Below are 13,780 nucleotides of genomic sequence, written 5' to 3' on the forward strand. Positions count from 1 at the left end.
TAGATACTAATGTAGCATGGCTTTCCTGTCTAGTGGTGCAGCCGCACAGGCTGTTGGTTGTGAAAGGGTTAGAGAGCCCAGGATGGGTCTGTTCATGAGGATGATGCTGCATGTTGGGAATTACCCCTTGTAAAGTTAATGAAATGGAAAATCCCCAATTCACCTCCAAGGCCTTGCGGGGGGGAAGTCAGAGCCAAGTTGCTTTGCTTTCCCCAACCCTCCAGCTCTCTCCCTTCACTTGGTAATTCACCTGTCCCTTGTGTCTAGCATTTATTTAACCCCTTGATTGAGAGATGAGCTGGCATGTGAAAGGCCAAGACCACTGGTCTGGGAGAGTCTGTTGCTGCTGGTGTTTGAATGAGAAATGCATAGGGCTGTGCACACTGCAAACATGCTCCTCCAACACGTCCGAGGAAAGGGTAGCACAATGGAAGAGGGAGAAGCTGGCCTGGCTCCCTCCAGCTCCTTTCCCTCCATCCGGACATATAGCAGCCACCCAGCTTGGTAGAGAGGCCGTGCTGCTGCTCAGAAAAACTGATTTTCCAAAAGGTTGTGGGCTGCTTTTGCTTTCTTCCACCCAACACAAGGCAGAGATGAGCTGCTCTGCTCCTGGCACTAGTTCTGCAGCCCTTGGAGAAGGGGTAGGTTTGGGGACACATGGAGAGAGCCCACCATCAGCTTAGCTGAGACAGGATGGCACTAGCTGAGCTACCCCACTCCAAGCTCAAAACAGGGAGAAATTCATGAGCGCTTTCCTCCAGCCTTGATTCACCTCCAGATCCAGCCTGCTCTCTTGAGGGAATTTTAATTCCTTTTTTTGACACTTCATATACTTTCTGTGAATCTTTTCCAGGCTTCTCACCCGGATTTTTTTTTTTCGTTTGTTTGGCTATGTTTGCTGCTGATGGGAGGGGATGGTTCCTTGGCTGGGCACCCATTTGCAATGAATTTCCTCTGATCCCCTTAGGGAGGAGGCTGTGCACGTCCCTGCCTGTTGAAAGAATGTGGGATGGCTCCAACTGAGGCCCTCGGGGATTTTTTTTTTATACACTGGCTTTCTTGCCTCTGACTCTTGGGTCCCCTTCCCTCCAATATAGGTGGCAGGAGCCTTCTGGCTTGGGATCTGCTGTCCCATGGACCATCCTGGACACATCGCCCTGGAAAGTCTGGCCCTGGCTTGCTGCATGTGGTCTCATGTGGGCCAGCAGAGTGATGAAACAGCTGGAGAACCTGCCTGAAGGAGCCCAGCATGTTTTTCAGAGCTAAGATGAAGAGATGACTCAGTTTCTAAGCATGGATGTAGGGAATAAGTTGGAGGCAGATCTGCAGGACAGCACTGAAGGAGACAGGGCCTGACCATGACAAATCCAGGCTGTGTTGGCAACAGGGAGATAATATGTGGGGCAAGTGGCTTGCAAAGCTTGGGTTGGGTACTCAGCAGGACTCAAGAAGTAGCCAAACATCCAACTGGCCCACATAAAACAAGGTTGGATCCATTTTGCATGCTGAGTTTCAGTTTAGTAATGAACACTGATACACGTATTGGCACAGGGTCTGCATGGCGTAGGGATGTTAACCTGATGAAAATGCTTTCCATTGAGTTTGGGCACTTCAGACTGCTTCTGGTGTTGGTCCTGGTACCCTGCAGCAGCATGCCCAGCAGACCAGAGGCCAACAATAGTCTTGTAGCATTTTCAGTTATATTATTTTGAGATTGGGTGGGTGGCTTCCTGCTCTCATATAAGCAGAAACTCTTAGCTCCATGCTTTCCTGATAGTTTCCCCTATGGTAACTTAGGCTTCTTTTCCAGCCTAAACAGTCCTAGGCTTTTAGGCGCTAGGCCAATGCGTGAACTGGAGAAGTGCGCTAGGCTTTCTGCTGTGTAGCCGTTGTGGGGAAAGTGACACCTAAGCCTCGGCTGAATGTCACAATTGAGTTTGAGGACTTTGCTGGCTTACTCCTCCTTGCCTTTGCTGTCCTCAGCATGCTGTGGACAGCAGCCCCCCTTTTCCTAGGAGGCATTCTTGTCCCCGTGCCCAGGATCCTCTGCAGGAGGTGGAGGGGATGGATCATCCCTCTTCCCCATGTGGCAGGGGATACAGCTGACCCTGCACCCTGGGGGCCAAGCATGTCACCCACTCAGAGAGAGCGGGGATTGCGGGAGATGTCTATATTGGTAACCCAGTTTGGGGTTCACATGCCACAGGGACAGTGCTGAGTTGCAATTGCTGAGGAGCACCACAGACCCATGCATCTTGGTAGTACTGCTGGGTGGGGAAGGGGTGTTTCTTGTCTTGTGCTGCCCCCAGACAGACTGCCAGCTCCTTTCCCTGTGTCCAGGGTCCCAGTGGTCCATGCACACAAGAAAGGTGGCAAGAGAGCTGTCTGCCAGTGCCTGCTATCCCCATGGAGGATGGATTCCCAGGAGCTGGGCACAGTTGCTGGCTGGTGCATTTGCAGCACAGATGAGTTTGGTGGGGAGGTTGTGTGCTTCCCGCGTGAGATGAGGCTGAGACCCAAAGCCCCAAGATGAACACTGGGCAGGCAGTACTGCTAGAAGCCCTCTTGCCCAGTGGTCTGGTGACCTCACCTCCCTGCTTCAGAGCATCCCTCAAAGATGGGGGATATCCCAGGAGTAAAAGCCAACCTGGTTCTCCAGAGATGCCATTATATGAGATTACTTGGCCAATAGCACTTCTCAATCGTGTGCAGGGATGTGCCCCACTGGCCACACAAGTTAGCCCAGGACAAGCTCAATTCTGCTTCAGCTTCTTGGCAAGCAGCAGCAGCAGCAGCATGAGGCTGTAGAAGAGTGGAAGGATGCTGTTGCAGGAAGTCCAGAGCAGGCAGAGTGCGGAGAAGCTCTCAGTCTCCACAGCCACCAGGATGTAGGCAACAATGAGCTGCGTGAAGACCCAAGTTGTGCCTCTGTAGAGGAGCTTCATACCCTGGGAGGTGGCTCGGATACTGAGGAAGGGATGGATACGGTAGTCGGCCTCCACCATGACAGCCCAGCACAGGAAACCAAAGACTTGCCCGGACCGGAGGCCATGCCACCAGGCGGAGAAGGCAAAGGTGGCTAGGAGTGGCTGGGCCGGGCAGCGCTGGAAGATGAGTCTCCTCAGCCAGCGGGATGTGCTCTTGTTCCAGGTTCGGGCAAAGACGGCCAGGCGGTGAGTGGTCTCCAGCGTCCACAGGTCATGGACGGAAAGGTCTCCCTGACCCGCCTCTGGCCCGAAGCCCGCCACCTCGAGGAGGGCTTCATCCAGCACCCAGTGCCAATAGTAGGCCAGCCTGAGGAGCAGGGCCCGCACCCAGGCATGGGGCAGGCAGCCCAGGCCGGCGCAGCCCTGCCTGCCTGCCAGCCCTCCCGCCAGCCCTGCGCGCAGCCCCTGCAGGGCCAGGGCACAGAGGCACCGCTGGCCGGCAGCCCTCAGCGCACTGGTGAGAGCCCCCGAGGACTCCACCTGGGCCTGAAACCTGCTGAAGGAGCACAGAGGACCTCCAAGGAGTGCTGGGAAAAAGAGCAGGTAGCTGCAGAGGGGCAGGGCACACTGCAGAAGCCCCTGGCCCTGCTGGAGTGGCACGAGTCCTTCATGGATGTCCAGAGCCAGAGATGTAGCCTTCTGGGTGAGCAACATGATGGCAGAGAGGACAACGGCTGGCCTGGAAGGAGAGGGCACCTGAGAGCTGCTGAGAGTCTCAAAGGGAACATTGGAGGCATGGGCACAAGGCTGCACGTGGGGGATGACACAGCATTGCCCATGCACGGGGATGTGGCCGGAGCTAGAGGGGAGACTGACAGCTGTGGAACAGTGAGCCAGTGTGGCCCGGGGGGCCCTCCACCCTCACAAAATGACTGCAAGAGCCCCCAGCCCACCACGGGGAGGAGCGGGAAGGAGGCAAAGCTGGGGCATTACCTGGCATCCTGTGGGTCCAGCTCCTGGCTGCTCAGACCCAGGTGGCAGAGTGTCTGCCAGGACATCTGGAGGGCAAAGACCCAGGTGTGGGCATGAGCTGGGCTGACGGAGAGGAGGACGAGCACGGAGCTGGCGGCAGGGATGAGGAGCAACACGGCGTAGCTGCCCATGGCTGTGCCAGCAAGGAGACATCCTCCAGCGAGGAGGAATATGTACCTAGAAGAGACCAGATGCCCTTTGGCTGCCTTTTGGGGAAAATGGGGCTTGAAACTCCTGCCAGAGTGTTGACAGTGGGGCTCAGTCTGGGTCCTGCAGCCTCCACTGTCCCCCTATAGCCTGCCTCTTGGCCTCTCATGGGGCTGAGGGATCACTGGGCAATCATAGCTGCAAGCAGGAAAGGGGGGACAACGACTGGGACAGATATTGCTGGCTCTGCCTGGTCCCCATTTAGTCACACCAGAGACAGTCCCCATTCCCTGCCCTGTTCCCCTTGCCCATATGCTCATCCTGGTACACCCCTAAACCCATCTCTCACAACACTGGAGGGTCTGGCCTGGCTGGTTTGTCCTTAATGACCTTGATCTGGCCCCAGTGCAGAGAAGGGGGACCGGGGACAGCTCACATCCAAGTCATACAAATGTCCCTACCCGAGCCAGTGGGGACTTGCTACCATGTGTCCCGCTGCACCTCTGGCCAAGAGAACCCCCAGAAAACATCCACAGGCACGACCCGTCCTCAGCGCAGCAGCAGGGGTGATGACCACGTACCGGGCAGTCAGAGAGAGGCACCCAGAAGCACAAAGATGATGGAAAAGCGCAGCGAAGGGGAAAGCCACCAGCCGGTATGGGGCTGCAGGAAGGACAAGCAGGTCTGCCCAGCACATCGAGCACCTTGCTTCTTCAGCTGCCTCTGATGCCTGGAGAAAGGACTGAGCCAAGGGTTCGCTCCTCTTTATATATGGCTGGACCTCAAAAACACAGAGCAGAGCCAAGGAAACAGAGGTATCTGCAGGAAGAGGAGCGTGTTTTTTGCATTCATCAGTGCTGGCTCCTTAAAGCACCTCTATCCCAAGGTTTGTGTGTAGGTGGAAAAAGTTGGGGTTGGTTATTTGCTTTGCCAGACGCCTGAGCCATTACCACATAGTTTGAAGGCAGCGAGAGTGAGCTGCCAAGATAAGAGCCTTTTTGAGCTGCCATATGCTGTGCTGGGATGCACCTCAGAGAAAAATCCCCAGGTACTCCAGAGGCTTGGTCCTTTCTCTTTGCTGCCTCTCAGCTCAGTCCTTCACAGAAAGCTGTGGCTTCTTCCTAGCTCTGGCCTCACTTGTTAAGGGGTCGCGGTGGGGACGTCCTGGTATTTAAACCCCTGATGACAGAAAGGAGAGGATGGGTTTTGCCACTTCTCAGTGCCAAAGGAGGGTAAGCCCCTCAGCCCCACCACTCAGTCCAAGCTACAGGGACTTTCTATTTACCAGAGATAAAGGAATAGCTCTATTCTCTCCAAACAATTTTTATTCTTTAAACGGTACATTCATTAAAAAAACATGTCATACAAGAAAGCAAATGGTCCTCTTTTGGACTAGACTTGAAAGGTGATTTGAAGAGTCATCTCTAGGGTGACGTGAAGCCAGTCCATAATGCCATATACTCTCATCATGCCACCAGCAGTATTTCATGCTAAACAGACAAAAAAGCCCAAGAAAATCTGTCTATGGGATTTGATTCTTCTTCATGATATACAACTAAGAAAAAACAGACAAATTCAAATGGAAAGCTCATGGATTTTTTAAAAAAACGCAGTTGATATTTGCTTAATTTTAGGCACATGAACAGTGTGACTGCAAAGAGGATTACCCTGGAATTTCCTCCTGGAAGAAAAAGAATAACATAGTGGAGGGGTAGAAGAAGTAAGGTTTTCCCCTTCCTTTGATGAATGCTTTAAAATATTTAGATTAGCCTGTTTTTCAACAAAAAGAGCAAAATTGGTGCCTAAAGTTACAGAAAGATCGGTGATCATTAAAAAAAAAAAAAAGAAAGATTTCTTTTTAAAATATATCGAGTCTCACTTTTATGGATGTTTCTACTCTTCACTGAGCTTTTCAAGCTATCGCTATGTTGGGAAGCTTACCCCATTGTTTGGATGGGTTATTTGGTTAGAACAATGTGGGAGATCAAAACCTCATGGAAAAAAGTATTAGAGCAAATGCTACAGAGAAATTGTATTTGTGCAAGGTATATTTTAAGAACAATCAATAGCACTGGAGAGAAGCTTTTTCCATGTCAATTTTGGCATGCATGGCATGCAGCAACAGCCTGGTTTCACAGGACTCATTCTGCCAAATCCATGGAGCCCAGTATTGACTTTGCTGAGTAAATATTTTTGAAGGCCTTTGCAGTGCCTGCTTAAGCAATTCTCTGCTATGGTTCTGCAAAAATGTCATTGCTTTTCAAGAAGCAGAAATGAATTTCCACAGTATCATTGGAAATGTTATTACACTGCTCATGCCTCTCATTTTATATCATCAGATGCCGGGTGGTGGAAGTGTGATCTTACAGCGAGCATGTGAGCCATAGTGAAGCATGTGAGAGAGCCAGATACGACTCAGATACTAGCTTTGGGCTAGTATCCGGAAAGTTTATAGTTGCTTTCTTGGTGGAATATACTGCTGGTTTGGGAACAGTTTTGGTTGCCTATTGTAATGCAGCCTATACTGATCTGCTGCAGGACACACTGGAAAATGAAAGACAAGCATTGAAAGCAAAAAAAAATTAAAGAAAAAGTCAGGCTGACACAGTTTGTCTTTTCTCTAGAGAAGAGCACATAAATTGGGAGGCCTTTAAACAGGATTCAGGAGGCCTGGACTGAGCTCCTGTCTCAGGCTTTCTCTGTCACCTTAGGAAAGCTGCTCAACCACCATCCGTAACCCAGAGATGATGGGTTTTGTCCTCCTGTGGTGGTATAAGGCAGAATCAACTACAAACCTTGGGACTTTATGTTTGGCTGTCATAGGCAGGACATGAAAGGACCATGCTGGCTTTTTGCCATTCCAAATTTGCTGACCACTGCCTGTAAATGGCCTGCTGCTGCTTGTGGCAAAGGCCTTTTTGTCTCCCTGGATAAAGGGCTGCATTCCAGTAGTTTAAAGACAGTGCAGCTGTGACCCCACTCATGGAGGTCTGAAGTTGTGCCTGGGGAAGGGGGAGGAAAGGTATTTCCATAAATGCTCATGTAATTTCTTCTATCTTCTGTGCTTCTCAATACCCAAATCAGTAATTAAACGTGTATGTTAATTGGCAATAAATTAAATTAAGGGAAACTTCTGCAAGTCACTTTTTTGCCTGCAATATGGCCCTGCTACTCTGGAATTCAGCCACATCAGCTGAACTTAGTGCAGGTGAGGGATCAGCCCTGTGCCTTTCCCTGTGCCAAGGTGATTTATTTTCAAGGCAGAATCTTACTAGGAACTCCTTTTGCTGTTGAGACCAAGGCCAGATGGATCCTCTTGTACCTCCTAAGGTTTTGGGACATTTAGAACAGGGACTGACATCACTGGAGACCATCCTCTGCATTGGTTCCCCTTAACCTCACCACAGAACTCCTGAGACAAGAGGTGTGCAGCTCCAAGGACCATGCACAGTAGCCAGTGATGGGAAGAAAAGGTCTTGGGCTGCATGCTGTTCCCCTTCCATTCCTGTTCACATGGTATGCAAGTCCTGCAGAGAGCCAGTTCTTATCCTGGCATCTCCTTTTGGAGATGGCAGGAGCAGCTGCAGCTTTTCTGATCCTTGTTATGAAACCAGCAGATCAACTGCTGCTTTGCCACAGAGATAAAGTACCTGGGTATGATCTGCATTGCCACTGGCTGCTGGAAAAAGCAGATGTCCTAACACCCTCAGGATGATCCTGATTCCTTCATGACTGACTTTTTTCCCCTTTAGCCTTCACAAAGAACAGACACCAACATATGCTGAAGAAGCAGAGTTGCTTCTTAGGAGAAAACACAGCAGAGTGGTAAACCAACAGTGCAATAACAGGATGGGATGTGTCGGAGGGATGGAGCTGCCCTGCAAGCACAGGGGAGATGCCAGGGGCAACCCAGACTTTCCAGCACACTCAGGTAGCCCCAGTGTGCAGAGCATGCCAGCACTGGCATTGCTGCTCTGGGACTGCTGCTCAGATCTGTCTCCCCAAGATGGGTGCCACCTCTCCCATGCTCTTCAGAGCTTGTAGTGCAATGCTCATAGGGTAAATCACAGTCACGATATTTTTCTCTCTGTGTCAGGGTGATCTGAGCTGCCAGAGAACAGATGGAGAGGCTGGAGTATTCCTACAAGCCTTGATGAACCAAGGTAAGAAAGAAACAGAGCAGAGATCAAATCCGCGTACTTGCAGAGACCACAGGCATTCCTTCCTGAGAGGGTCAGCCCACCCTGCTCCTCCCATGGCCAGGAGGGAGCAGAGTGGAGGAGTGAGTCTGCTGGAGCTTCCCAGGCCAGGAATGCCCCAAATGCCTTTGAAATACCCCAAATCCTCTCCAGTGTACAGGGAACAGAGCTCTTCTCACTGGGGCAGGGCTGAGAGTTTGAGCTCACCAGTCTGTGGAGGGCCCCCCAAGTGCCCTTCTCCTGAATTCCAGAAAAGGAGCACCTCAGTTATTCAAGGCACATGAGGAAGAGATATCTTGGACAGGGAGCAATTGAAAAGAATCAGGAATATCACTTGCTGCACTTCTTTTCCTCTTTAGTGACAATTTCTGAGTGCATTTGGGCTGCCTTTTTGCAGCAGCACAGCACCTGCATGTTAAGACTTCCATCAGAGTCCTCAGGACTCCTTGGGCAATGGGACCAGAGCAGAGATGCAGGTGCTGGGCTGCGTTAGACAGTGTTGCCAGCAGGTCGAAGGAGGTGATCCTGCTCCTCTGCTCAGCACCAGTGAGACGCACCTGGAATTCTGGATCCAGAGATGGATCCCAGACAAGAGACACATGGACATACTGGAGAGAGTCCAGCAAAGGGCTGCTGCTGCTGAAGGGCCTGGCACATCTCTGATAAGAGGAAAGGCTGGGACTGTTCGGCCTGGAGGAGTGAAGGCTCAGGTAGGGGGAGCTTATCAGCGTCTCGATAAGTACTGATGGGGAGGAATGAAGTCAAGGGAGCCATGCTCTTCTCAGTGGTGCCCAGTGACAGGATGAGAGGTGATGAACACAAGCTGAAACACTTGAAATCCCATCCAAACCCAGGAAAATACTTGTGTGTGTACATGTGTGGATGTAGTGTGTGTGTTGTGTGTACGTGCTTGTGTATTGTGTGTGCGCGTTGTGTGCATGTTTTGTGTTGCAAGTATGGTGTGTAGTTGTGTGCACAGTGCATGTTTTGTGTGCTTTGTGTGTTTGCACGTGTGCGTGTGTTGCGGTTTTGTGTGTGTTCAGTGTGCGTGGGGTGGTGGTTCAGGGCTGTGTGTGGCCCCAGCCAGTGCTCAGCTCCATGGGGGTGCCAAGAGGGCTGAAGAGCAGCCTCAGCCCCAGAGAGGCCCCAGATGGGGTGAGAGGGGAGATGTGGAAGAGAGGAATGTGGGGCACTTGAGGGTTTATGGGGCAAGCATGGGGGAAGTTGGGAGTATCCAGGGGGTTATGAGGCATGTGGGAGGTTGAAGATCCTGCAGGAGCTATGGGACATCCAGAAAAGCAATGTGACACCCAAAGCGTCAGGATGCCAGGGGGAGAAAGTTGGGTGCACATCCAGGGGATCAAGGGGAGCCGGGGCGGGGGGGGGGCTATGGGACACCCAGGGGAGTTGTGCAGCACCTGAGAAGGGGGGTGTCAGGGAACATGGCAGGAGTCTATGAGGCAGAAGAGAGGTCAGGAGCAGCCTAGGGGGCTATGGACACCCAGGAGACTGGGAAAACCCAGGAGTTTATCAGGCACATGAGGGGCCAAGTCCACCTTGGACAGGGTTGGGGGCTCCCAAGGGGGCTCAGGGGCACCCAGAGAGGGGCAGGATCGCAGGGTCCCCCCTAGAAGCTAATGCCAGAGCCCAGGCCTGTGGCATCTCCTTTATTACAAGCCCTAACAGAGCCCCCAGTGGGAGGGAGAATCCACATCCGCACCTACAGCCCCCCCCACGTCAAGCCTCACTGGAGGGGTGCGTAGGTGCCAGCGAGGTGCACGGGCAGCCCGTCAAGGCAGGCGACACGTACATGATGCTGGAGCTGCCGGGCCCGGTAGGTGCAAGGGGGCCGAGTGTCCCCCCCCCGCAGGCGGCAGGCTGTGAGGCTCATGGAGGTTGGGGTGCTGTGGAACCCCACTGCGTCTGGCATCTGGGTGCAGGCGGCGACCAGCTCCTCAGATGGTGCGTGCACAAAGGTGTTGGAGGGCTTGCAGGGCCGCCCTGGGGCTGTCACTCGCCGGCGCGCCAGCATGGTCTCGCAGTAGCGGTGCGCCGCAAGCGCAGACGTCCGGGGGTGGTCCACGTGCTGCCGCAGGAACTTCTCATAGCGGCTCTCACCCAACGCCCCTGCCAGTGCTGCCAGCACCACCGCCATGCATAAGGCCCAGTTTGCCATGAGCACCTGTGGAAAGTGGGGTCAGGGCCACCTGGACTTCTGGGCACCCTATTGGAAATCCCACCCTGGATGCTCAATTCCACAAATTCCCCCTCCCAGACACCTGGATACCTTACAAACCCCCTCTAAATGCACAGGGATCCCCCTCCTTGGACTCCCCCTGTACACCTGGGCTATCTGTGGATCCCACCTGGATGCCTGGGTGCCCTACAGAACACCCCATGGACACCTGGGTCCCCACAGTTCTGCACCCCAGAAGCCTGGGTCCCCTATGGAACAACCCCCCCGCCCTGGGCCCCTTGGTTCCCTATAAATCCCCCCCGCCCTGACAGCTGGATCCCCTACATATCCTCCCTCCCCCACTGGATGCTTGGGTTCCTCACAGTTCCCTCCCGCAGACACTTTGGTACCCTCCGCATCCCTCACCCGCACCTGTGTGTGCGTGCCTCAGTCTCCCTTATGGCCTCGGGGTCTCTGGAATCCCTCCCACTCCTCTGTGCCTCTTTTATACTGGCCCCAGCTGGGCCCAATGGGCAAGGATCCAGGAGGAGGGGCAGGGCAAAGAGCAAGGTCCAGCGGATATGGGGGGGGAGCCAGGCGTCCAGGAGGCCCCACTCCCCCTCGCGGCCCCCCCAAGGTCATTAGGTAGTCATTAATGAACATGTGAGTGGTTGCGCACGTCCCTTTGGGTGCCCCCGGCCATGTTGCTTTGGGCCGTGCATTCTGGTCTGGGCCATGTGTCTCATGGGGAAGAGGACAGCTGGGTCCCCTTGGGCGGCAGGGCAAGATACCTAGTTCCCTGGTGGGGGCATAGGATGTCAGCATCACCTCTGGGGCAGCTGAGAGATGGTTTTGCCCCTCTTGGATGATGTGGTGTGTCTACAGCCATCCTGTATCACTTCAGGAGCTATGTGTCTCTTTCCCCTGTGACTTCCAGCAAGCAAGCTCATACCCCTGGGAAATGCCAGGATGCATTTTGCCCCACCATTACCTCACATGCTCCCAGCTGCTCCACTGAGCCAGAGACAAGCAAAGAGCCAGGACCCAGCCTGAGCCCATCAAAACCCCACACCTTTCTCTCGACCACCAGGGAGAACCTTGATGGAGCCCCAAGGAAAGCACGTCCCCTCCAGAGGGAGATGCACCCAGTGCCCGGGAGAGGTTGTCACCACCAGGTGCAAGTGGTCTCCATCATCCTCTTTAAAGACATGGTAGAGACCGTGATGGGAAGTGGCAAACAGAGGATGAGGAAGAAAGTGGACAGGAGCCCTCAGCTGCTCTTCTTTCGCATGAGTAACCAAGTTTGACCCCATCAGTGATTCAAGGAGGACAATGACACTGGATGCTGACACCCCACGAGTGGGCCTCAGCACTAGGGCTATGGGCTGCTGGGAGATGCACCCCTTGAGTGTGTGTCACCATCAGATCTGACCTACCTGTCCCCAAGGACAGCACAGAGCTGTTTCCCTGTCTCTCCCAGGCTCACCATGACATTCAGCCTGGGGTAGGCTCAGTCCTGGGCACCACCTTCCCCAAAAGAGCTGGAAAAGGTCTAAGACTGGCTATGAAAGGCACACAGAGGCCAGTGGGAAGCCACAAGAGGTACGTGGAGGCCCCAGGGTCAAAGGCCAAAAGGCATAAGGAGGGGTCTGGGATGCCACGAAAGGCACAGAAAGGCCAAAAGCGATGCTCTGGAAAGCATGCCAAGGCTGCCTCAGCACAGAGGCCTCAGAGTGTACCAAAAGATCCCAAAAGTCCAAACCCAAAAAGTCCTTGGAGAGTGCCCTGCCCTGGGCTGTGGTGGCATCTCTACAGCTCTGTGGGCCTCTCAAGAAATCCTCCTCGAAGTCACACAGCCCTTGCAGTGGGAACAGCTCAGGCACCTGGCCAAAACCTCACAAACATGGAAGATCAGCACAGCCCCCTCGCTGACTCTCCTGCTGGGCATGGAAGCACTCACCACCAGACCCCAGACATGCTCTGCCTTCCACTGCCCTGGTGTGGGCAGGGAGGTGATGGTGTCCCCAGGAGGAGGAACAAGCCTGCATGTCTGGCAAGGGTCTGCATCAGCCCTGTGTCCCAGTGCTGTCTCTAGCTGGCATGGCAGCGGTACCTGTGCTAGAGCCTACCCTACCTGGAGGACCATCAGGCATCCTTGCCAGAGGTTGCTGCGAGGTTCATTGTTGAACCACAACCTGCAGTCCCCTCTTGTCCCAGGGGAGTCCTGACTGCCCGGCGCTGGCCTGGGCACCACATCTCCCTCTCCCATCCCTGCCCACACAGGTGAGCTGATGGGACCCTCCTCCTGCCCCATGCACTCCCCTTGGCTGCTGTTCCATGCCACCCCAGGGTCAGCCCTGCCTGCAGGGAGGCAGGCGGGTGGTCAGGCTGTCATGGCCTGGTGGGGCTGTGCTGCTAGGGAGTGCAGGGGTGATGGGCTGCGTGTGCTAGGGCTCACGGTGCAGCACACGAGGCATCAGCGAGAAGCTGCAGACTGTCTGCGTGGGCCTGTGCAAACCACATAAAGTTCAACGAGGCCAAGTGCACGGTCCTGCACGTGGGTTGGGGCAATCTCAAGCACAGCTACAGCATGGGTGGAGAACCAATTGAGAGCAGCCCTGAGGAGAAGGACTTGCGGGTGTTGGTTGATGAGAAGCTCAACGTGAGCCGGCAGTGTGCGCTTGCAGCCCAGAAAGCCAACCATGTCCTGGGCTGCATCAAAAGAGGTGTGACCAGCAGGTCGAGGGAGGTGATCCTGCCCCTCTGCTCTGCTCTTGTGAGACCCCACCTGGAGTACTGCGTCCAGCTCTGGGGGCCCCAGTACAGGAGAGACATGGAGCTGTTGGAGAGAGTCCAGAGGAGGGCCACAAAGATGCTCAGAGGGCTGGAGCACCTCTCCTATGAGGACAGGCTGAGAGAGTTGGGGCTGTTCAGCCTGGAGAAGAGAAGGCTCCAGGGAGACCTTACAGCAGCCTTCCAGTACCTGAAGGGGGGCTACAGGAAAGATGGTGAGGGACTGTTTACAAGGGCATGGAGTGACAGGACAAGGGACAATGTATTTAAATTGAAAGAGGGTAGGTTTAGATTGGACATAAAGAAGAAATTCTTCACTGTGAGGGTGGTGAGGCACTGGAACAGGTTGCCCAGAGAAGCTGTGGCTGCCCCATCCCTGGAAGTGTTCAAGGCCAGGTTGGATGGGGCTTTGGGCAACCTGGTCTAGTGGAGGGTGTCCCTGCCCATGGAAGGGGGGTTGGAACTAGATGGTCTTTGAGGTCCCTTCCAACCCAAACTATTCTATG

General features: G+C 54.0%; 2 protein-coding genes across 3 annotated transcripts in view; both read right to left on the minus strand.

The window, feature by feature from the left end:
* Window positions 1-2,011: 2,011 nt before the first annotated feature.
* On the minus strand, window positions 2,012-4,803 carry MBOAT4 (membrane bound ghrelin O-acyltransferase MBOAT4). The gene is given in 4 exon segments (XM_075750683.1): window positions 2,012-2,115; window positions 2,591-3,666; window positions 3,921-4,136; window positions 4,688-4,803. Coding segments are annotated over 4 exon segments (1,512 nt in total).
* Window positions 4,804-9,957: 5,154 nt separating this feature from the next.
* LOC104636651 (ribonuclease CL2) overlaps window positions 9,958-13,780 on the minus strand; it is a 222,871-nt gene continuing 219,048 nt past the window's right edge. The window contains exons 1-2 of one of the 2 annotated variants that reach the window (XM_075751688.1): window positions 10,914-11,002; window positions 9,958-10,487 (exon numbers count right to left, since the gene is read on the minus strand). In XM_075751688.1, coding sequence (XP_075607803.1) covers window positions 10,050-10,481 — 432 coding nt within the window. In that variant the 5' untranslated portion in view covers window positions 10,482-10,487; window positions 10,914-11,002 and the 3' untranslated portion in view covers window positions 9,958-10,049. Of the gene's footprint in view, window positions 10,488-10,913; window positions 11,003-13,780 lie in introns of those variants that run through there. The other variant, XM_075751690.1, reaches the window with a different exon arrangement.

The sequence above is a fragment of the Balearica regulorum genome, chromosome 4 (assembly GCF_011004875.1).
Source record: "Balearica regulorum gibbericeps isolate bBalReg1 chromosome 4, bBalReg1.pri, whole genome shotgun sequence".
NCBI lineage: Eukaryota > Metazoa > Chordata > Aves > Gruiformes > Gruidae > Balearica > Balearica regulorum.